Below are 22,754 nucleotides of genomic sequence, written 5' to 3' on the forward strand. Positions count from 1 at the left end.
ATATTAAAATAGCATCACGAATTATTTTCAAATAATGGAATAAAACTAAATCAAATTTCAAATGTTGCTCATGAATATTCAACCAAGATTTTGAAGTCAATATAGTAAATTGTAAATCGGTAGGGTGATGCCAAGTCAAGAAACCCTACCCTTGTCTCTCATCTATAAATAAATTCCTTTGACCCTTTTGATAACAATATTCATAATATAATCAATAATGCCTCTTAAAACTCCCTTGCGGCGGCTGTCGAAAATCTCTCTCAACAAGCGACTAGTGAAGAAAGCGACAGACGGCTACCTTTCCCTTGCGAAGCACGTGATCGCCGCAGACAACCAAACCGAAAACGTCGTCGTCTCGCCCCTCTCCATCCACGTTGCATTGTCTCTATGCGCCGCCGGATCGAGTGGCTCAGCGCGCGACCAGATTCTCACTTATCTCAAATCAGAGCGCGTGGAACACCTTAGTTCCTTCTACTCGAAAATTGTGGCCACGATTTTCGCCGAGGGACATGCCGGTGGGCCCCTCTTGTCAACAAAGAATGGACTCTGGGTCGATCAGAGCCTGACTCTCAAGCCGGCTTTTCGAGATATTGTCCAGAATTCTTACAAGGCAGGTGCCCAACATGTTGATTTTCAGTATCAGGTATTCAAGTTTATTCTCAATTTAGTGCTCCGTGTTGTTCTATGAGTTAACTGAGGAGAGAGTAAAGTAAGACAGAGAGAATGTTGTTTCCATTTTTAAAAACATTTCATTTTTTTAATGCGATAATTTTAATGGGACAGATGGAGTACTTTTTTATCATCCGATATAATATATAATTATATATAGGTGAAGTTCGGTTTGTTAGACAAAAAATTGGGAGATGCGATATGCTAATTACTGTATAAACTAAAATAGTACTACCTCAGTCCTTGAAATAGAAACTTTTGAAACCACACGTGTTTTAATGCATAATTGCTCGCAAACGCTATTGTTTTTTTGTAGTGTTATGCTAAAATTGTGTATCTTAATACTTTCAAAGACAGAAGAGGCTAGGCAAAAAGTGAACCTAGGCAAAAAGTGAACTTGTGGTGTGAGAAGGCAACAAATGGCCGCATCACAGAAGTACTCCGACCAAATTCAATCTTCGACTTGACAAGACTCATCTTCGCAAATGCAGTCTATTTCAAAGGAACATGGAGCAACGAATTCGACGCAGATCTAACAAGAGATGCAGATTTCCACCTCTCAAACGGAAGCTCTATTCGCGTGCCCTTCATGACCAGCCGGGACAAGCAATACATAGGCATCTTCGATGGCTTCAAAGTTGTGAAGTTACCTTACCATCATGGCAGGGACACGCGCAGATTCTCCATGTACATCTATCTCCCGGATGCCAAGACGGGCTGCCATCTTTGATGGAGAGAGTTTGCTCTGAGCTCGGGTTTGTGGAGCGCCATCTCCCTGACAACGAGAAGATGGGTCATGCGGAATTTCGCATGCCTAAGTTTAAGATGGGCTTCGAGTTTGAAGTGTCTAGGGTTTTGAAGGAGTTTGGAGTGGTGGGTATTTTTGAGGGGGGTGGATTGAGAGAGATGGTGGAGGAATCTCCGGAGAGGAGCTCTCGGTTGACGAGATACTGCACAAGGCGTGTGTGGAGGTGAATGAGGAGGGCACCGAGGCCGCGGCTGTAACAGTGTCACACATGTACCAGTCCAGTGTGCGGCGGCCGAGGTTTGTGGCCGACCATCCTTTCATCTTCACTATTAGAGAGGATACGAGCGGGCTAGTTCTATTCGTCGGCCAGCTGCTCAATCCGCAAGCTTGTTAAATTTTGAATATCGGTACGAGTTTTAAGAAATTATGTGACATGCCTGCTTGCGTTTGTTACTCTATTAGTCTATTGGGGTTAGATATTTTGGAATGTTTATCCTCCTATGAATTTCAAATTTCATTTTCATGAAATGTTACTCCCTCCGTCCCGCTTAAAATGACACGTTTTCCTTTTTAGTTTGTCCCAACCAAGATGACACATTTCCTTTTTTGGAAACTTTCTCTCTCCAATTAATACACTCAACCACTTTTTCTACACGCCTATTAAAATATTCACCTTTCTTTCTCTCTCTATTTTAATACTTCCACCCACCTTTTCTCTCTCCAATTAAACACATTAACCAATTACTCCTAAAACCCCGCGCCGGCTAAGGAATGTGTCATCTTAGCCGGGACTGAGGGAGTATTTGATTTTCTTGCATATTAATGGGTTGGTTCATTGTTTTAGGGCCACAACTTTATGATTGGCCAATGTTATTATTGCTTTAATTTTAGTTTATTTATTGGTATTTTAATATTTCATTAGAATGAGAATAGGAAATGATCCAAACTAAGAATATTGTTTTATGGAATATAACAATTCTTATCGTTATTAATTCATAAAAGATGGAATTATTTATTAATCCTAATTATCAACCAAATACTAATGTTCTAATAGAAGAAGAGCATTTGATTATTGGCACTTCAATTTATTTATGAAATTTCTAAGGCTGACCAGAAAAGATAATATGGTCGAAACTGGTTGGATTTTCAACAAGTTCATATAATAATTTCATTTTTAAACATGTTAGTAGATCTTAAAGCAATAAATATTTTTGAAGTAGAACATATGTGCATTCACGTGGTGGGGTGACAGTAAGGAATTAAAGATATTGTTGTTTCTCTTCAATACTTATATCATATTTTTACATAGATAATGTAGTTCGATCTGTTTAGAGTCCGATAATATAAGGGAATATTCTTATGGATGAAAAGAATTCATCTAATTAGGCATGGGGATTCGGTCCGAACCGATTAGTAGGCTAACCGACTCCCATTTTTCCAAAATCTAGAACAGAAACCGAATCTGAACCCTTAGTCTGTTTGGTTCCTCAAGGAACCGATCGGTTCTGACCTATAGGTTCTTCGGTGGTGGAACCGAAATCAATTGCAATTTCTGACCTATAGGTTCTTCGGTTCCACCAAAGGAACCGAAATCAATTGCAATTTTTAAATAAAAAAAGAATTTTTTTTGTTTGCTAGGTCTCGATTTGGATGGAAGAGAAGAAGGAATGATAGGTTACCAATTGCGCTAGAAACTGATTTTGACAAAAATTAAGTAGAATATAAATAAAGATATATTTCGTGTAATTGAAAAAAAAAAGAAAAAAGAAAAACATCCTACAATGAAAATGGATTAAAATGAAAAAACGTAGAGTAAAACAATGCATATATGCACAATTACCAAACTATGACAAATTATCCAAATAATGCAATTTAAAGTATAATTTAAGTTTTAAAATTAAATCCTAAACTATCGGTTCTTCAGTTCTAACCCTTCGGTTCTCGGTTAGAATCGAGAATCGCCTAAATTCTAAACCCACTAACCGAAACCGAACCTTGACCTTATTTATTCATTTCTTGGTTAACCAAGAACCGTTTCCCCACCCCTAATCTAATGTGAATCCGACTAATTATAAGTGACTGTAATTGATATTCTTATAGATGAAAATAATTCATCTAACGTGAATCCGACTAATTATAAGTGATACTACTATTTATTAGCACTTTTTTGTGAATAATATTATCATTATGAATAGGTTGTAACATATTTTTATGTGGTTGATGTAGTTCGATCGATTTAGAGTTCGATAATTATATATTGTTATACGTAAAAGAATGCATCTAATGTGAATCAGAATAATTAAAAGTGATATTATTAATCCCTCCTATTCTGAAAAATATGAACATTTAGTTGGCCACGAGTTTTAATACATAATTGATAAAGTAAAATAGAGATACATAGAAAAAGTTTTTAAAGTATTGTTAAAGGAAAATGAGTATCGCCGCATTAAAAAGAAAATATGCTATTAAAATTAGAATATTCATACTTTTCAATAACGGACTAAAAGGAAAGAGTTCATACTTTTCAGGAACAGAATAAAGGAAAGAATTCATACTCGGATAGAGTATTTATTAGCAATTTTTTTGTTGTGAATAATATTAACATTATGAATAGGTTAAATATTATTCAATCAGACACAACAATTATTTTTCATCAATTTTTTTTATTTATTTTTTTGTAAATCTTTTATTGTATTGATCATAATTCTTTTTTTAGTTGATGTAGTTGAACTGGTCGGAGTCCTATAATTATATGTGATAGTATTTGTTATAGAAGAAAAGAATTCATCTAATGTAGTAAATCTTAAGTTACTATTTACTACTCACTTTTTGTCTAAAGAATATTAACATTATGAATCATGTTATTATTGTTCAATCAACCATCAATTTTTTATTTCCATCAATAGTAAGGCCAAAACTGGTCCTAAATATAGGTACATTTTATGATTTTGGTCTTATACTTTATTTTTTGAATTTTTTGCATCCTGAACATTTCAATTCGGATCACAATTGGTCCTACACTAACAATTCCATCAATTTTTAAATGGTTTTAACCCAATTTTGATGGTTTTAACAGTCCCATTCGGATTAAAACCGTTTAAAAATCGGTCAAAATCGAGTTAAAACCATTTAAAAATTGATGCAATTGTTAGTGTAGGACCAATTGTGATCCGAATTAAAATGTTCAGGATGCAACAATTCAAAAGATAAATTATAGGACCAAATCATAAAATGGGTATATATTCAAGACTAATTTTGGCCTTAACTCTTCCATTAATTCTAGAATGAAATCATTATACTTTTTTCATATTTATCTATTTTTGACATATTAATTTTGTATACATATTTTCAGTTAATTAAAATTTATGTTAGTATGATGAATATAATTTTTTGTGTAGGTATTTGTTATTAGTTTATTGTTTTAACATAGCAAGTATATTTCTAAGTTGCAACCCTTGGTTATCTCAAACTTTTAGCTCAAACATCAACTATTTATTTACTTGATGTAAACAGATATCTCTTTCCAAAAATTCATCGTCTTGTCGTTTATATTATATTGCGGCAAATAAAATGAAATGACTTGATTAAGATATGACCTATAAATTGGACAACAATGAGATAGTAAGAAAGCTTTTGATACATTGCCTACTGATAATCGACATAATAATATCTCATCGATCATGGAATGATTTCGACCTAGTTCACTCTTGATTCGCTAGGCTATGCTTTACTCCAGAGCACGAAAGCGCCCAGATCGCATATTTGTCCTGTGTCACTAGTCAAGTAATCCATATCAATATCAGGCAGTCCTAAAGTAAAGACGAGCAAATGTGAATGCGATCAAACATTAAATTCTGGCTTTGGAGGAAATGTCTAGATATGCATTATCATCTAAACCGATGCAAGTTAAAGTTTGAATCATGAAGTTTATGAAGGCCAACAGAAATAGTTTCTGAATCTAGTGATGCTTAATCAGGTGTGTATGAAAGAACTCAAATGATCTGACCTGGAAAATCAAATACGGAGATCTTCAATGTCTGTTAAGATATCTGGCTTTTTTATTACAAGCTGGCCGCATGCTCCACTTATGTCTTGTCCCATTTGCTTACGGATTGTTGTACGGATGTTGTAAGTGCCTCTAAGTATTTTTTGAAATTTGATGACTTTCTGATCATCACTGGTACTATAACAGCTTAGAGAACCGATAGGATTAAAAGGTATCAAGTTTACAACCTGCGTGAAATCAGAGAATGGCCTTAGATCTGTGGATGAGACCTCAAAAAAATGAGCAGATATTGCAACTTAGCACATTGAAGGTTACCGATTGCAATGTCTCAAGCAGTTTGCCAAGCTGGTGAGCGTGCTGCTCCTCATCATTGACAGCATCAAGCATTATGTACTCGATCAATATCTTTTGCTGACTACAGAAAAATCGAATGAGTTGCTCTAATCATCTCTAATAAAAATGAAAAATCTGGTGGTCATGAGAGGTTGGCAAATTGAGAAAAAATGACACCTGGTAGTCTGATATTCTCGTAATGCATTCATTAGTCTTTCCAGAGGGAAAGCCCTAGCAGCAGGCATAATTTGACAGCGGATCTCTTGAACTGGTGCATGCAGTGAGACTGCTAGATTCAAGTTTGGCATGTCTTTCTGCAGCTTGTTAATGCCATGTATTATGCCAACCTATGCACAATTTGCAATTAATCAAAATCAAGCAAAGATGGTGCCTAACAAGTGACCGAGTCAAGTTGTCACTTCCCATGCAATTATGAGAAACTTCGTGGAACTAACCCAGTGCAAAAATAACCAAGAGATCCAGAAATAGGTAGTACAAAATAAGATAAACATGAAAGACATTGATCATGAGAATAAATAGTACGCACCGTTGAGAGAGTAATTTTCTTGGGAGACAGCTGGAAAGGAAAAGCTGTCATGGCTCTGATAGCATCCACCACTGCCGAGTAGTTATTTAGAGGTTCTCCCATTCCCTGCTCACAACAAATAATGATATACAAATGACATCAGTTCAAACTTGAGCCCACACAACAATCACAGCTATTACAAATGGAATGATCTTCTTTGACTTTTGATGGATAAGCAAGAACATAACTAAAGCAGTATATTGAGCTCATTGTTGCAGTTTGCAGAAAGGTAAAGTGTCTACATGGTACTTCGTACAAACATTTTAGCATAATCTAATCAACTTCAGAGTTCAGAGAACTTAAAGCGCTGCTTGCTTAACCCAGTAATTGGTTTATTAAGAACAAGTACTTGTGTCTAGCTCTTTAAACTTGTGATTGTATGACTTTTCATTTGTTTCTGATTCGTTATAATCAACCGTTGTATACAATTCTGAGCGTACTTCAAAATAACACCAGTTACTTCCTCCACATGAAAGTCAGGAGATATCGAGTTAACAGTTAGTTACCAGTAAAGCACTAAACAATTCAGTGCGATGCTAACATGTGTTATTTTAAAAAGTTTATACCATAAAGACAACGTTGCGTATAGCTGATATGCGCGATGCATGAACTAACTGTTCCAGAATTTCCCCCGACGTCAGATTGCTCTTAAATCCCATGCTTCCTGTCGCGCAAAAATTGCAACCCATCTTGCACCCGACCTACAATAACAACAACATTACAAACATTATCGCTATACAGAAATGTTCAGCTGCACACAGAGTAGGCAACTTATAAATTTGTGATTCCATGTTCCACAATATTTACCTGAGAGGATACGCACAAGGTTGACCTAGGACCACCAAGACGAGGTTTCCCATCATATTTACCCAATCGAGTATCATATCTCATTATCACAGCCTCCACAAATTCTCCATTCTAGCAACAACAAAGTAGAACCAGATGACATTCATGAATCAAACCAACCAACAAAATGTTACCAAAAACCGTCTTGTAAACATACTCAGGTCAGATACAGGCTATGTTCTACTAAAAAATATAACCGAACATATCGCGTTCCAAGGAAGATTCTTCTTATAATTCAGTACACTTTCATTCTCAGTTTTTTCAAACAGAACATAGACCGGAAACACCAAAGATTTATCCCAACAAGGCCTATAACAGCATATACAAACACAATCATAAGAGAATACTAAAGTTCAAGTCTGTTTAGACTAATCAAATTCGTAATCAATAAAGCATTGATTTGACCTCAATTACTTTTCAAAACCAGCTATCTAAACAAGCAGAGCAAAGACGCAATGTGAATCGAAATATACAATCACAGTAGAGCTCCGACAGATTATAAGCAGAAGAGTTGAGAAAAAATGCAAATTAAACAAAACTGATGGCAGTAACCTGCAATTTGATGAGGAGCTTAGTGGTGACGAGGTCGGAAGAATCTATGGCGGCATGGACAGTAGAAGTGGAGGGTTTGAACTTGGAATCGAGGAGATGGTAAGCCGCGGAGGGCAGAGAAGGGATATCATCCCATCGGCAATCAGGATTTTTCAAGACGTGTTTCCAGATTTGGGGAATGAAGTTAGGGTTCAAACCGGCTACCTCGAAATCGGATTTAATGGCGGAAACGTCGAACACCGATTTCCACTTGAACGCCATCGGCCGGCGCTACTTCGTTAAATTAGGGTTGTGATTTTGTTCACCCTATTTTCTGTTATTTCAAAATATTCAAGTAGTCACACTAATTTTTTGACTAAGAGCATCCGCAATGGTGCTTGGCCAGCCATAGGCCAGCCATTCTCTCCCCTGCCACGTCAGCAACACTAAAAAAAATCCACCTGCCACATCAGATTTAGGCCAGCCATAGGCCAGCCGCAATAAAAATAATTCAAAATATACTACATTTAAGGAACTAAAACTACGATTAAATTACGGAATTAAATTTACGACACATATACGGGAAAATTCATTAATTTTATTTAAATAAAAAAAAGTACATTAACTAAAAATCATAAAAATAACATAATAAAAAAAATCCGGGCTTCCACACACGAGCCACTTTGAATCTGTTATAGTTTGCCGCTAGCCGAACGGGGGTCTCGCTGTATGACATGTTTCTGTTTTAGGTCTTAATTTTGTATTGGGCTAGTTGTTGTTGTCCATCGCTAGATGTTGCTCTTGTACAGAAATTTAGAGATAGAGAAAATCGCGTTTATATAGTTTTTCAAAAATTAATAAAAAGAATTAAATTTTTTTTTTAAAAAGAATTAAAAAAAAATTTTAAAAAAGAATTAAAAAAAAAAAACAAAATTCTGCGCTGGCCGATCGAGCCGCCACAATGGCGGCCAGCGCATCGGCCAGCGCCGAGCGATCGGCCAGCCCACGCCGATCGGCTCGCCGATTTCGCGCTGGCCGACTCCAATGGTTCGGCTAGCCGATCGGCCAGCACGACGAATCGGCTAGCCGGTCGCTAGCCGACCATTGCGGATGCTCTAAGAAAAAAAAATGGATCGAAATCCAACTTGGATCGCCTGCGACTTTTTCTACTCCATTCCCTACTCTATCCCTCATCATTATATTTTATATTTTTAAGGAGTGGAATAGGAAGTGAAGTAAGAAAAGTTGTAGGTGATCCAAGCTGATCAACTTACTCTCGTAATTCGCAGTAATTTTTCATTTAATTAAAAAACATAGAAAAAAATATTCAAAAAATAAAAAAATAGAAAGAAATAAAATATACTTTGAAACATATTTCAAACTTAGAAAATAAGACGAGAAAATAAAATAATAAAGTGAACAGGGATTAGTCAGTTAAATCCCAAAATAAAAGTCGATAATTAGAAAGTGAAAAATCAATAACTAGAGTTGGGTTAAAAAATTATGAATATAAAATTTTAACCCGAATAAACCTCAGCAAAATATATAGTCTACAATCCAATAAAGTTTGTCCGAACTTAATCCAATAATATTTTTTTGAAATTTTGAAAATTACTTAAAATATAGACATTGTTTTTTAATGAGGTAGGTATTTTCCATAAATTTTAAACAAAACTATGAATAAAAAATTCTAAGATCAGTGCAAGTTTTTCATGAAGGTATAATATTCTTCAAATTCAATTGATGTACCTGGCATATTTTAAAAACAATTATGTTATGGGTGAACTACAATTATAATCAATCTCACAACTTTTACTAATAGTATAATATTTGATATTTTTTTCAATTATCTGTTTTTGTTTTTTTTTTGCATTTAGATTTGAAAGTCAAAATTCATGATGTTTTGCAAATCTATATCCCACACACAAAATCTATGGATATTGGTATAAAAATAAATCAGACTATACATATTTTGTCCTAAATAATCAAGAAAAAATAGGGTATTTTTAAACATTGCAGAATTAAAAAAATATAATTAGATTCCATAAATTTTGGTCATAAATAAATAATTGTTCGCAACAAAAACATATAATTAAAAAAGAAAAGAAAAGAAAATAAGAAGACTAATCCAACTGTTTTGATTTCATCTTCAACCGATCAAGCCCTGGGTGAGATTCGGGCGTGACGCCTGGATCCATTTCCGGCACTGGGATGAGGAGAAGCCTCCAACGCGGCTCTAGCGGCGCAATTCTCCGATGCTTCGGCCGGATTGAAACCGGATCGCGTGCGGCGGTGTGAGGAGAGCAGAAGGTGGTAGCTTCTGCCGGCGGAATTCTCTGAGACTGAGAGGCAGCGGTAGGCGTGCTGAGGCCTCTGTTTCTTCACGGCGCGGATGAGGAGCGGGATCAGACCTTCCATTTCTCCCGATTCCGATTTGATCTGCAGCTGATTTTGATGAATTCAGTTTTTACTATTTATAGTAGTGACCATTTTTCATAATGACGTCTATGTCCTTTACAAAAATGTACCGCCAAAGTATTTATTCTCTTTTCCACTCATTAACACAATTTCATATAAGAAAATTAATACTACTACTGCTCTTTTCTGTTATAAAAAAATATGGATGCACAAGAATTAATATATAATTAGTAAATTAAGAAAGATGAGGAAAATGACAGTTAAAAATAGTGTTACTTGATATTTCCTCTGTTTTATAGTAATGAAGATGTTTCTTTACGGTACGGATATTAAGAAAAATTGTATTAGGTGAGTTAAGTAAAAAGAGAGTAAAATGAAAAATGAAAAAGGTCGAGAGATACAGAGGAAAAAAAATAAGAGAGATTATTTTACAACAAATATTATTATAAAATAGGAAGCTAAATAAATTAAATGGGAAAGCTTAAATTTTAATTTCCCAATGTGACTTCAAAAATTTTGACTGACTGCGATCTATAAAAGGGTAAACAAACAAAATATGTGGCGGCTAAATTTCTCATGTTTCATTTGAAATGCTTGCAAATTGCAGCTGACATCATATTAATAGCTGTATTTTTCATTACTTGCTATGTATAAACAATAGTCCAGAAATAAATATTTCTACTAATAGCAACTACTATATGAGTTTCACAATTCTTCAAAATTACTTTATCACTAATATATTTTATAATAGACTATCTCAGCTACTGATAATGTATTCAAAAAACGTTGACACGCACACATGATGTTAAAACGTGTATTTTCCAATTTCATGAAACTGCATGGAAAGTGGAAACTATACAATATCCAAAAATTTGTGAATTGATTTGAAAAGTAGATGTTTAATTTGAAACCAGTTGGAACGCACTAATCATAAATTAAGTGGTAGCGATTTAGCCCATTCATTTAAATAGTGCCTGAAGTGTGACATGTGGTGTTAAATAACAGTGTTGTAGCAAAATTGAAGTCAAACAACAATTATAACTACTCCTTTGATTTGTATAACAAGGTTATCCCATCGCAATCAACATTATACAATGTTTCCATCCACTAATTGATATTCGATGTGGTGTTATACCTTAAACAAAATTTATGTTAGATTTTTTTATTCGTGACAAGTTTAAGATCGAAAATGAAACTTATATATTTTAAAAACATATTTGTAATTCATTATAAAATGATTTATACCCATAGAAATTTATATTGTAGGACTCTGAATCTCCCATCCAATAATTTGGTCACCAGCGCGCAAGTGTGTCCCTAATTTAGGGGAAAACATTTTATTAGTACCTCTGTTTAGAATTTTCCTTTATAGATTATGTTAACATACTAGGAGTATATGTTAAAATTTTATGTTTCAACATGTAAATTAATGTGAAGTTTTTCGATATAGTCTCAATTTGAGATAAGATAATAATCTGAAAAGAGAGTATATAGGAAATACTGGCCCAACATTCATGGGCCTAAATGTAACAAACATTATTAAGACTCAATGTGGTGTGTGATCGGTTTCCATCAAATTTAGTCAATCGTAATCCATTAACACAAATTATTGATTTCATAATTTGTATACACAGTGGTTGTTGATGACGCACAGGAGGTGATCCGGCAGCGCGAGCCACGAGGCCCGCTGCAGATATGCTCTTCAAGAGGCTTGCGTTCCAGAGAGATTGCTCAACTCCTTGAGGTGATGAACCCACCATTTATAAGCTATCAAATTTTCGCAATTATCTCATCCATCTCTTTGGTGGGATGTTGTGATCAACAGTAATGCAGATTTGAATCGTTAGAGGGAAATTGCTGATTTGAATTTATAGTTCAGATTTAAATTATGCCCACTTTAGGTGCAGGAGATTATATATCGTGCTTAAAAAAATGAGCTCATTAACTTACATTGAGACGAAGAGGATTATATATCGTGCCTAAAAAAATGAGCTCATTAACTTACATTGAGACGAAGGAAGTATATTTTCTACTAATAAAATTCATGTGTACATTTTCAATAAATAGGGCAGGTGGAGAACGTGATTTCTCCTCTCATCCATAGTGTATTTAAATGAGAGTAATAATAGTACTACTAGCAAAGGAGTTGATGTGTCACAGTCGAGCTCATATTTAATTTATCATTCTAATGTTACTGATTGAGGAAGACAATTATTACATGTGTTTAATTTCGGAGATTCTATTTTTATGGACGAATGATAAAGTCATTGGTGATTTGTTGTGAATTGTGATTGGTATACTATAATTAACATTACTTACTAAGAATTTTTTAAAAAATCAACTTGTTTTAAAGGAATTAAGAGAATTTTAAAGAAAAGAGTGACTAAAAATGACGTTTTACCCGAATATTAGTAGTTGTACATATTTTAGACTTATCTTTTACTTAATTAGACATTTTCTAAAGATAAAAGATGTAAGTCTCATGATTAATACCCACGAGAAACACGTTGAAACAATCACATCCATAAGTGGAGATAGCAACCTCTACAAATATACATCTATAAAAGTATCTTTCAAACTCCTCGACCATACAATAGTTCAGTTTTAGAACATTATTTTTATTTTTGAGGCTTTTGATTATTATTTCAGTCGGTATCGAGTCACTACATTTTCATAGAAAATAAAAGAAAACAAATTCATTAATTTGATGTTTTGAACGATGGGCCCAATTCTTTTGCCTTATTATTATGAGTGGTGTATTTGAATCTACGGCGAATTTGGTAATTACTTACTCCCTCCGTCTTATATAATTCATCCCAATTTTTCGTTTCGGACCATCTTACATAATTTGTCCCATTTCACTTTTACTATTTTTGGCAGTGGACCTCATATTTCACCAACTCATTCCTACTCTCATTTTATTATAAAACTAATATATAAAGGTAGGACTCACGTTTCACTAACTTTTTCAACTCATTTTTCATTACAATTTTTAAAACCCGTGCCCGATCAAAGTGACGGAGGGAGTAGTTCATATTTCGATTTTTAGTTATACATGTGTATTTGGTTACTTTAAAAAACCATAATATATTTAATTTATGTTTGATGTAAAAAATTAGAATATTGTGTTAAATTTTGTTTGAACTAAAATATTTGCAACAATATTTATATAAATTGAAAGTGGGAAGTAAATTCATTCCACTATTAAGTCCAATTCTCAAAGCTGTTAATTAGTTAATTTTCTAGAATAGAATATAGTACAATGATTATCGAGTCATACTCTCTCCAAAAAGTATTCAATCCGTTTCATTTAATTGATTTATTTTTCTACTTTAGGAATTTCCAATATAATTGTGTTATTTTTATTTTTGACAAAAAATAATCTTATATCTTATTTTATTCACTATTCACTTAAGACACAATTTTAAATATCCTGCAAAAAAAGAAAAGACGCATCTATTAAAAAAAACAAATGAAGTAACTAGTAAATCTTTAAAAGACACATAAATAAGGAGCTGATAAGATTGTGATTTCAGAATTAAAATGATTTTTGTTTTCAAAATATTGTCAAAAAATGTGTTACATTTTAAACAAAAGGAGCAACAATAATTTCTCATTTATTTTTATACGGAGTGATAAAAAGTGTATAAAATATCATCTTAAAACCAATAACTAACAAAACTTTTAAAATGATTTCAATTACTACCATTAAAAAAAAAACTGTTCTAACTTCTATCATTGTTTCCCGAATTGAAAAAAAAGCTATTATTTTTTTAAAATTAAAAGGATCAATAATAGTTTTTTATTTTAACATTTTTCGGGCGTCTATATTTTGTTTGGGATAATAGGTTTGGATAAAACATAAAACGCAACTGTATTCGTGTTGTTGTTCGATTAGATATTGAATGCGGAAATAAATTAATCCATGAATCACCAAAAACGTGTCTCTAGCTCCACTATCAAGACAGAAACAGACAACTCCATCAAAATCTACACTGTTTATTATACTCTAGGATTTCCACCATTTTCAACTCTCCACACCCTAGAAACCTCACGCACAAACACACACTCACTGCGTGTTTTAGCTTTAGCAAGAAATCTAGCCAAAAAGGAACGAACCCAACCAAAATCCTGGCATTTTTGCTTGTTGCAGGAAATGGGGCGTTCTGGAAGATCGAAAGCTGCAATCTTGCTGCCTTTTCTACTTCTGATTTGGGCGGAATCAGCGATGGGTCGGTTTCTGGTGGAGAAGAACAGCCTGAAAGTACTATCCCCGGAAAGCATTAAGGGAAATTACGATAGTGCCATCGGTAACTTTGGGATTCCACAATATGGTGGAAGCATGGCTGGAACTGTGGTTTATCCAAAGGATAATAGAAAGGGCTGCCAAAAATTTGAGGATTCTGGGATTTCTTTCAAGTCCAAGCCTGGAGCTTTACCCACCTTTGTTCTCGTTGATCGTGGAGGTATTTCTGTGTTTTATTCAATTTCTTATTTTTTGGTATTTAATTTATGGCATATTTTATAATTGAGGTTGAGTTAGTTAATTATCATGCATATCTTCGCATCTTTTTAGGGGTTTTTCATGTGAATTTCAGTTTTGTGCTTGACGGTTTAATTTAGGTAAAACTAACTTATTTCCTGATATACCCTTGTGATTGTTGAGATAGTTTCTGTTCCAAGTAATTTCAAGATTCCCTGTCTTGTGATTGCTGAGGCATTCTTGATTTAGGAACTTTCTGTAGTTAGTTTAGCTTATTGAACAGAGGAGTTGGGGAGTTTATGGTGTTGTACTCTTTGTTGCAGATTGCTTCTTTGCTTTGAAAGTTTGGAATGCTCAGAATGCTGGCGCAGCTGCTGTTCTAGTGGCTGACCACCGCGATGAGCCATTGATCACGATGGACTCGCCCGAAGAGGATCGTGCAGCTGCAGAGTATATTGCGAATATAACAATACCTTCTGCGCTGATTGATAAGAGTTTCGGTGAGAAGCTAAAGAAAGCACTTGGTAATGGAGATGTAGTGAATGTGAACCTCGACTGGAGGGAATCCGTCCCCCATCCGGATGAACGAGTGGAGTATGAACTGTGGACTAACAGCAATGACGAGTGTGGGGTTAAGTGTGATATGTTGATGGAGTTCTTGAAGGATTTTAAGGGTGCAGCTATAATGCTCGAGCAAGGTGGCTATACTCAGTTTACTCCGCACTATATCACGTGGTACTGCCCTGAGGCATTCACTGTGAGCAAGCAATGCAAGTCGCAATGCCTCAACCATGGGAGATACTGTGCTCCGGACCCGGAGCAAGATTTCAGCTCTGGTTATGATGGAAAGGATGTGGTGCTTGAGAACTTGAGACAGCTATGTGTTTTCAGAGTGGCAAATGAGACCCGAAAGCCGTGGATTTGGTGGGACTATGTTACTGACTTCCATATCAGATGCCCCATGAAGGAGAAGAAATACGGCAAGGAGTGTGCCGAAGAGGTTATCAAATCTTTAGGTAGATTACACTCTGTTTATAAACATGATGGTTTACCACAAACAAAATGAACTTATCTTATTGTTGCTTCTATGTCAGGTCTTGATCTGAGTAAAATCGAAAAGTGCATGGGCGACCCTGATGCTGATGCGGACAATCCCGTTCTGAAAGAAGAGCAAGAAGCTCAAGTGAGTATTTGCATGTCTCTTTCGGGAAAATAGTCTTTGTATTATGTTATTGCCTGTTAACAATCATTTCATATGCCAAAATTGTAGATTGGTAAAGGATCGCGTGGCGATGTAACCATTTTGCCTACCCTTGTCGTGAACAATCGCCAGTATCGAGGTCTGTTAGCAACCTTATGTAGAAATGCTTCAAGATAGTCAAATACCGCCTTCTCTTGACGTGTCTGCTTTCAGGGAAGTTGGAGAAAGGTGCTGTCTCGAAAGCTATATGTGCTGGTTTTGAAGAAACTACGGAGCCATCTGTTTGTTTAAATGGCGGTATGCTTTTCCTGAGTAATTAAAAGGTTGAGTGCGATGATATGACTATGAAATCGAAACTGAAACTTTCTAGCTGCAGATGTAGAAACAAATGAGTGCTTGCACAATAATGGTGGCTGCTGGGAAGACAAGGCAGCAAATGTCACAGCTTGCAAGGTGATTTATTTAAATAAAAATAAACATTGTTTTGTCTCAAGTTTTTCCCTTTCTTACGTTTTTGGTGTTCAGGACACATTTCGAGGAAGAGTGTGTGAATGCCCAGTAGTTAACGGCGTGCAATTTAGGGGAGATGGTTACAGATCTTGTTCTGGTATGTTAAGGATCATTGTTGTTTATTTGTTTACCGAACACCAAGTAGTTGGGATGGACTAACTTATCTTCCCCTCTTGAGCATCGAAAACTATTCACATTCGTTCTGCATGTGCAGCAAGTGGGCCTGGGCGATGCAGAATAAATAACGGAGGCTGCTGGGGTGAAAAGAGAGACGGGGTCACTTTCTCTGCTTGTGTGGTTAGTTAACCTTCAAACCGTGTCATCATCCGAAGCTTAAAAATGGGTATGAATGAATTTTTTGAGTACATTTTTAACAGGATAGTGATGATGGAAAATGCAAATGCCCTCCAGGATTCAAAGGCGATGGTGTTAAACATTGTGAAGGTAAAGAACTATCTGCACAACATTCGTATGTTTCTTCGAAGCTCAGTTCACCATGCTAGACGGTTCTCTTCCCGATAATGCCCCACCTAATAAAACCATGTGAACCAAATTGGATAATGAATTTACAATATTTGCTAGAAATTACAATCTTTTCGATTAAATTACAGCTTCAATATTATTCAAGACTAACATCCCTTACAAATTTTACGCAATCTGTTGAGATGCCAAATTTTTTTTTCCGAGTAACTTACGAGGTCTAGAAAAAGAAAGACATGAATTGGTGAGTCATATTTTAAAAGATTAAGCTTGTTAGATTGCTAGAAATCGTCTTTTTCATCGCTTTGTCTATGCTGTTTTGAGCAATTTTGTTCTTGTTTTTCATGTTAGCCTTCAAATATTCAATCCATTGCGTCTAATTTATCATGCAAAGTAAACACTTCCTCACAATTTATAACCTTTTACATTTTAACACACAGATATTAATGAATGTAAGGAGAAGAAAGCTTGCCAATGCAACGAATGCAACTGCAAAAACACATGGGGGAGCTACGAGTGCACATGTAGCAGCGGCCTGCTGTATATGAGGGACCAAGATACCTGCATCAGTTAGTTCGACTCCAAGAATTGTCTTTTACTATCTATCTGTACGAGTTTTCCTTATTTCATTCGTATATCATTTCTTCTGCAGGTACGAGTGCCTCAGAGGTGAAGTATGGCTGGGGCGCTGTTTGGCTTGTTTTGATCGTATTGGGTTTGGCCGGTGGTGGTGGTTATCTCGTGTACAAACAGAGGCTGAGGGTAAGTTTTTCGATCTATCCATCAGATTCCCACAAATTCCTGCCTCATGACTAAGAACTATGTAGTTGAAACGCATTCGAATCTCAACCCTCTTACTAATATAACATGTTTTCCACTTCAGTCGTATATGGACTCGGAGATCAGGGCTATAATGGCCCAATACATGCCTCTGGACAGCCAGAACGAAGTACCAAATCACGTAGATATAGATCGTGCTTGACCGTGATTCTGAATGCAACGGTGATGTGGGGGCTCGATTTGCATCTCCAACAATGGTTTTGAAGGTCGAATTTATACAGTTTTGGAACGAATTGTTGATTATAGATACGTTGAGAATCACTGTGACGTGTTTATGTATGCGAATGCCTGAGTCGGGGTGGCATGTATCTTGGATGTTTGTCGATGCAGGGTGAGTTCGAACATTGTTAGTTGTAGCATTAGTGTGTAGCAGTTAATAATGGTATGTATGTTGCCATATGCCACGGATTAAATGGTGTGTTGGGAGCTCATTTTAATAAATATGCAACTTTTTTAGATGAATGTGTTTTTATTAGATGAAATGATGTTAAAGTATTTTTGCACAATTGATGCATAACATCTCAAGTTTAGTAGGGGTTTGAGTGTGCTAGCTGTGTGATGCTTATTGTTACGCTCGCGCGATGATAGATTAATTGATATACCTGATAATTTGATAATTTAATCGATTTTTGTCTTGAACCTACGTATGTACTCACATATACACCAAAGTTCATTTTCAGTCTTAAACATATATGGTCAAAAATTTAGTATGAGAAAAAATCATACTATTATTTTACCTCACCGAAAGAGAGAACCGTATATCAAAAATTTGGTATTTATGGTAAGATAAGCTGGTTCCACAATATTAGTAGCCTTGAATCTGTATAGTTTGCCGCTAGCCGAACGGGGTCCCGACGCTATGATATATTTATATTTTAGGCCCAAATTGTTGTACTGGGCCTAGCGCGTCGTCCGTGTACCTATTTATATATAAGTACGACACATAACTATGTAATCTGAATGAGTAACATATGTTCTCCGTTTCTGCCTGTGGACGTAGTCAACACAACGTTGGTGAACCACGTAAATTCTGCGTCTCTTTACTTTTCTGTTGATTTCGATTACACAATTGTTCTATTATGTCATGACACACAAAATAAAATTAAATAAAACATAATAAAGGCACTCAAATCTGTTTAAATTTTGTTATTATTACTCCGTTGAACACTAATCTAATGTCATGAACTCTGAATATGTCTCTTGACAAATGAAAACGAGAAAATGAGATAGGCGAGGACGTGGAAATTGGCAACATTTGCATGTGAATCGATGTGTAAGCTTGGAGGCTCACTCTTCCTCATCAATCAACACGTAAAACCCCTTCCAATCCTCTATTAAACACCACCAACAAACTCACCTTTCTTTCTCAGTCTCTCACATCTTAACAATGGCAACCAAGGCCGCACTCGCAGCAGCTCTCCGACGAGAACCACCATGAATGCAGGCAGCAGGTGCAGGGGCGCCGGGCCAGCGCTTCTTGCAGCAGAGGAACGACTTCGAGGACAACCTCGAGTCGTACCTTCAAGCCTGCTGCCAGGAGCTGAAGCAGATGGACCGCCAGCAGTGCGGCTGCGAGGCCATCAGGCAGGCCGTCAGCCAGGTGCAGCAGAGCACACGCCGCTACCAGACCGGCCAATCCGAGCAGGTCTACCAGCAGGCACGCGCCCTCCCGCGCCGATGCGGCCTTGGCGAGCACCAATGCCACTTCCGCCTCCTCTTTGTTTGACCAAATATTAGATCGGTGACGATGTTTTTTGTGTGTTTACTCACCTTCCAAATAAACATAAACGTTATGGCATAAATCAAAGAAAAAACAACAACGCAGCAATCGAAATTCCATCAAACAAACCAAATATTCAATTTTTCAATCAAGAATCACATTTTTACACCCAATCGACCGAGCGTGATTACACAAGAATTCCATCATCTTCTTTCCTACTTAATCGTCAGGCCACTGTGTGGGTGATTAATGCCTATATGTGTGTGTGGAGTGCATGTAGTATGAGTAATGTGTATAGTGTGTGTATTGGACTATTGGGTGTACATGTGACAAACCAAGTGATAAATAAATTTCATCTCCTAAAGTGGAGAAACAAGAAATTTATAATACAACATACAAGCAACTAGAATTATACTTCCTCCGTCCTATAAAAGATGTCACACTTGTGAGATGGACGAGATTTTCGGAGGTTTGTTTTGTATGTTAGGTGGAAAGAGAAAATAGTATATTTATATTAATGTGAGAGATAACTTTTTTTCTTAAAAGGAAATGTGATATCTTTTATAGGACAAACTAAAAAGAAAAGTATGACATCTAGTATGGGACGAAGGGAGTACAACATACAAGCAACTAGAATAATTTTATTTTTATAAATCCCAACATATCGTGTATTGTAAAAAAATCCTAACACATCGTGTATTGTCTATGTAGTGTGTAAGAGCATCTCCATCCGTGCTCTTAGCTAAGAGCACGGAAGTGGGCCCGGACCCACTTTTACTCCTTGTCCTTAGCTAAGAGCACAACACCCACATCCTTGCTCTTAGCTAAGGACAAGCTTAAGGGTCCCACCATTCTATTATTCAATTTAAATACTCCAATTATTAAAAACATTTCTACATTATAAAAATACATTAAAAAATAAAAATTACATTAAATCCTAAAAAATAAAAATTACATAATAAAAATACTAAAAAATAAAAATACATAATTAAATCCTAGAAAATAAAAATTACACCCGTGGAAGACTAGTCCTCTAACCCCAATTGCCTCTTGAGACCCCAGATCATTTGCTCATGTGTTGCAAGTTGATCTGGAGTCATATTAGACGTATCGTTCAAATAGAGTTGACCCAAGAGGGTCCACAACGTGTTGTTCGGGGGTGGAGGAGGCACAAAGGGAGCGGGGGTGGGGGTGGGGGCGGATGGAGTCGAGGCGCGGCGGCGGGTGGTCGTCGCCTTCTTCTTTCCTTGCGGCCGGCGGGAACTGCTCGGGCCAGCGTCGGGGCTACCCAAGTTAGCTCTGGCAAGCTGGGTAGCCACATCATCGGAGGCGCCGTCGGATAGGGCTACTAACCTCGACCGTTTGCTAGAGGAGCTGGAGGAGGATGCTACTATGCCGCCCCTATACTTTGGATGTTGGCGGCCCTCCTGCCAACAATTGAGGTACTTGAACGGTTTGAACTCCGTGCGTTGGTAGGTCGCCAATGCGGCAGTGATGATGTCGAGCTCACTCGTGCCGCTCCCCGCCGACCGCTCTTCCTTGAGGTAAATACCCTGGAACTTACTGATTGCCTCGTTGCATCTGAAGATGTAATTGCGCACCATACTATCATTGCGATAGATGGTTCCCTCCGGCCGGGTTTCATTGTACAGACGAGTGATACGCCACCAATACGTTTCCCCGGTCTGGTTCGTGCTAACTTCCGGATCTACGTAGACTGCCAAGTAGGCTTTGAACATCGCCATCATCTCACCCGGAGTGTACGGGGTGCGGGTGCCACGAACATGATGAGTTGGAGTAGGAACAAAAGTAGGAGTAGGAGTAGAGCTGTTGCTCCCTCCCGATCCGGGTTCGGGTGTCCACCCGAACCCGGAGGCGTTTAGGTCGTGCACCGGGTAAGGACAGTAGCCACCCAGAGCTTGCGAACCTTGGGTTTGAGGAGGGGCCGTAAATTGTGTTTCCGGACTAGGGAATTCGCCAGAGTCGAACCAATCGTGGTTCCAACCACGATTGCCGGAGGGGTGATCGCCGGAGCCGGACATTGTGTAGTGTGGTGGGAATTTACATGAGAGAGTATGAGGAAAAAAGATGAGAGAATGTAGATGATAATAGAATAAATGAGAATGTGATTTTTTTGTGTTGAAGTGGAGGTATTTATAGATGAAAATGTGAATTTTGGGAGAAAAAAATTGAAAAATAAATTAAAAGTGGGAAGAAAACGGATATATTTTTTTTGGGAAGTGGGAAAATATTTTTTTTATTTAAAAACATTTTTTTCAATTAATTTCGCATTTTTAAAAAAAATAATAAAATTTAAATAAGCCAACGGCTATGCCGTTGGCGAATCAGGCGTCGCCACGTGTGCTGCTCAGCGGCACGGACGGACGAGCATCATCGGCGGGCGGACGGCACCGTGCTCAGCGGCACGGAAGGACGAGCACCGCAGCCTTCACCGCTGCGGATGCTCTAAGTGTGTATTGTGTATGTAGTGTGTGCACGGTGTGTTATTGTGTGCAGTGTGTCATACGTGTGTGTGAAATGTGAATGAATTATGTGTGTGTGTGTATGCAATGTGTGTGTATGCAATGTGTGCGCCGTGTGTGTGTGCACACATTGTGTTGTGTATGTGCACTATGTGTATGGTCTGAGTTGTTGGGTACAAACCCATCCCACATCAGATGTGGAAAGGAAGTTGGAAGGTGTATATAATGCCTGTCCAACTCCAATTAGTTTGAGGCCTTTTGGGAATGATCCAAAAACAAATCCGTGCGAGCTTGACCCAAAGCGGACAATATCAAACTAATGTTGCAGTCGACGATCCTAACAGTGGTATCAGAGCCCAGGTGGCTATGGGTCGGGCCTGGATGAGCCCCGGTAAGGGTCGGGCCCTGAAAGACTCGAGTTTAGAGTCGGGCCCTGGATGATCCAGGGGCCAGGGCTGGAACGACCCATGTTCGTGTCGACTGCGTCCCGATGTGGTCTCGATAAGTTGGAAGGTGTATATAATTTTTGTCCAACTCCAATTAGTTTGAGGCCTTTTGGGAATGACCCAAAAACAAATCCGTACGGGCTTGACCCAAAGCGGACAATATCAAACTAATGTTGCACGGACAATATTAAACTAATGTTGCATTCGACGATCCTAACATGAGTGTGTGCAGTGTGTGTATGTGTAGTGTGTTGCAATGTATGAAATTGTCCAATTTTATAATTGCTTGGAATTCCAAATAATCTGCTTTGGATATAGAATTCAAATTGAGGAATTAAGAGGATTTGAAATTTTGATTCAATTCCAAAATCCAAATATTTTGTGGTGCCAAATGTTGGATTTGGAATTAAAAGCTCCAATTAAAATTCAACACCTTCAATTCCATGCTACCAAA

The 22,754-nt window shown here is 37.0% G+C and overlaps 2 protein-coding genes and 1 pseudogene across 3 annotated transcripts; 2 read left to right on the forward strand and 1 right to left on the reverse strand.

The window, feature by feature from the left end:
* Positions 1-217: 217 nt before the first annotated feature.
* On the forward strand, positions 218-2,164 carry LOC125220602 (serpin-ZX pseudogene; annotated as a pseudogene).
* Positions 2,165-4,983: 2,819 nt separating this feature from the next.
* LOC125218223 (Radical SAM superfamily protein) lies at positions 4,984-8,054 on the reverse strand. 2 transcript variants are annotated; one of them, XM_048119856.2, is made up of 8 exons: positions 7,741-8,054; positions 7,150-7,260; positions 6,909-7,043; positions 6,304-6,408; positions 5,934-6,103; positions 5,739-5,838; positions 5,424-5,650; positions 4,984-5,192 (listed from the first exon to the last, which is right to left on the reverse strand). In XM_048119856.2, exons 1-7 carry the CDS (start codon positions 7,999-8,001, stop codon positions 5,432-5,434), a joined length of 1,101 nt encoding a protein of 366 aa, XP_047975813.2. In that variant the 5' UTR covers positions 8,002-8,054; the 3' UTR covers positions 4,984-5,192; positions 5,424-5,431. The 2 variants fall into 2 exon arrangements, with proteins under 2 accessions (XP_047975813.2, XP_047975812.2); XM_048119855.2 differs by having other exon boundaries at positions 4,984-5,184; positions 7,741-8,053.
* Positions 8,055-14,083: 6,029 nt separating this feature from the next.
* Positions 14,084-18,107, forward strand: LOC125221960 (vacuolar-sorting receptor 3-like). Its single transcript, XM_048124316.2, has 12 exons — positions 14,084-14,603; positions 14,944-15,636; positions 15,715-15,803; positions 15,891-15,960; positions 16,035-16,118; positions 16,198-16,274; positions 16,347-16,428; positions 16,546-16,628; positions 16,709-16,775; positions 17,252-17,380; positions 17,464-17,573; positions 17,695-18,107. Exons 1-12 carry the CDS (start codon positions 14,294-14,296, stop codon positions 17,791-17,793), a joined length of 1,893 nt encoding a protein of 630 aa, XP_047980273.1. The 5' UTR covers positions 14,084-14,293; the 3' UTR covers positions 17,794-18,107.
* Positions 18,108-22,754: the final 4,647 nt, after the last annotated feature.

The sequence above is a fragment of the Salvia hispanica genome, chromosome 1, assembly GCF_029641045.1.
Source record: "Salvia hispanica isolate PSC_SH4W2 chromosome 1, Shi_PSC_v1, whole genome shotgun sequence".
Taxonomy (NCBI): Eukaryota; Viridiplantae; Streptophyta; class Magnoliopsida; order Lamiales; family Lamiaceae; genus Salvia; species Salvia hispanica.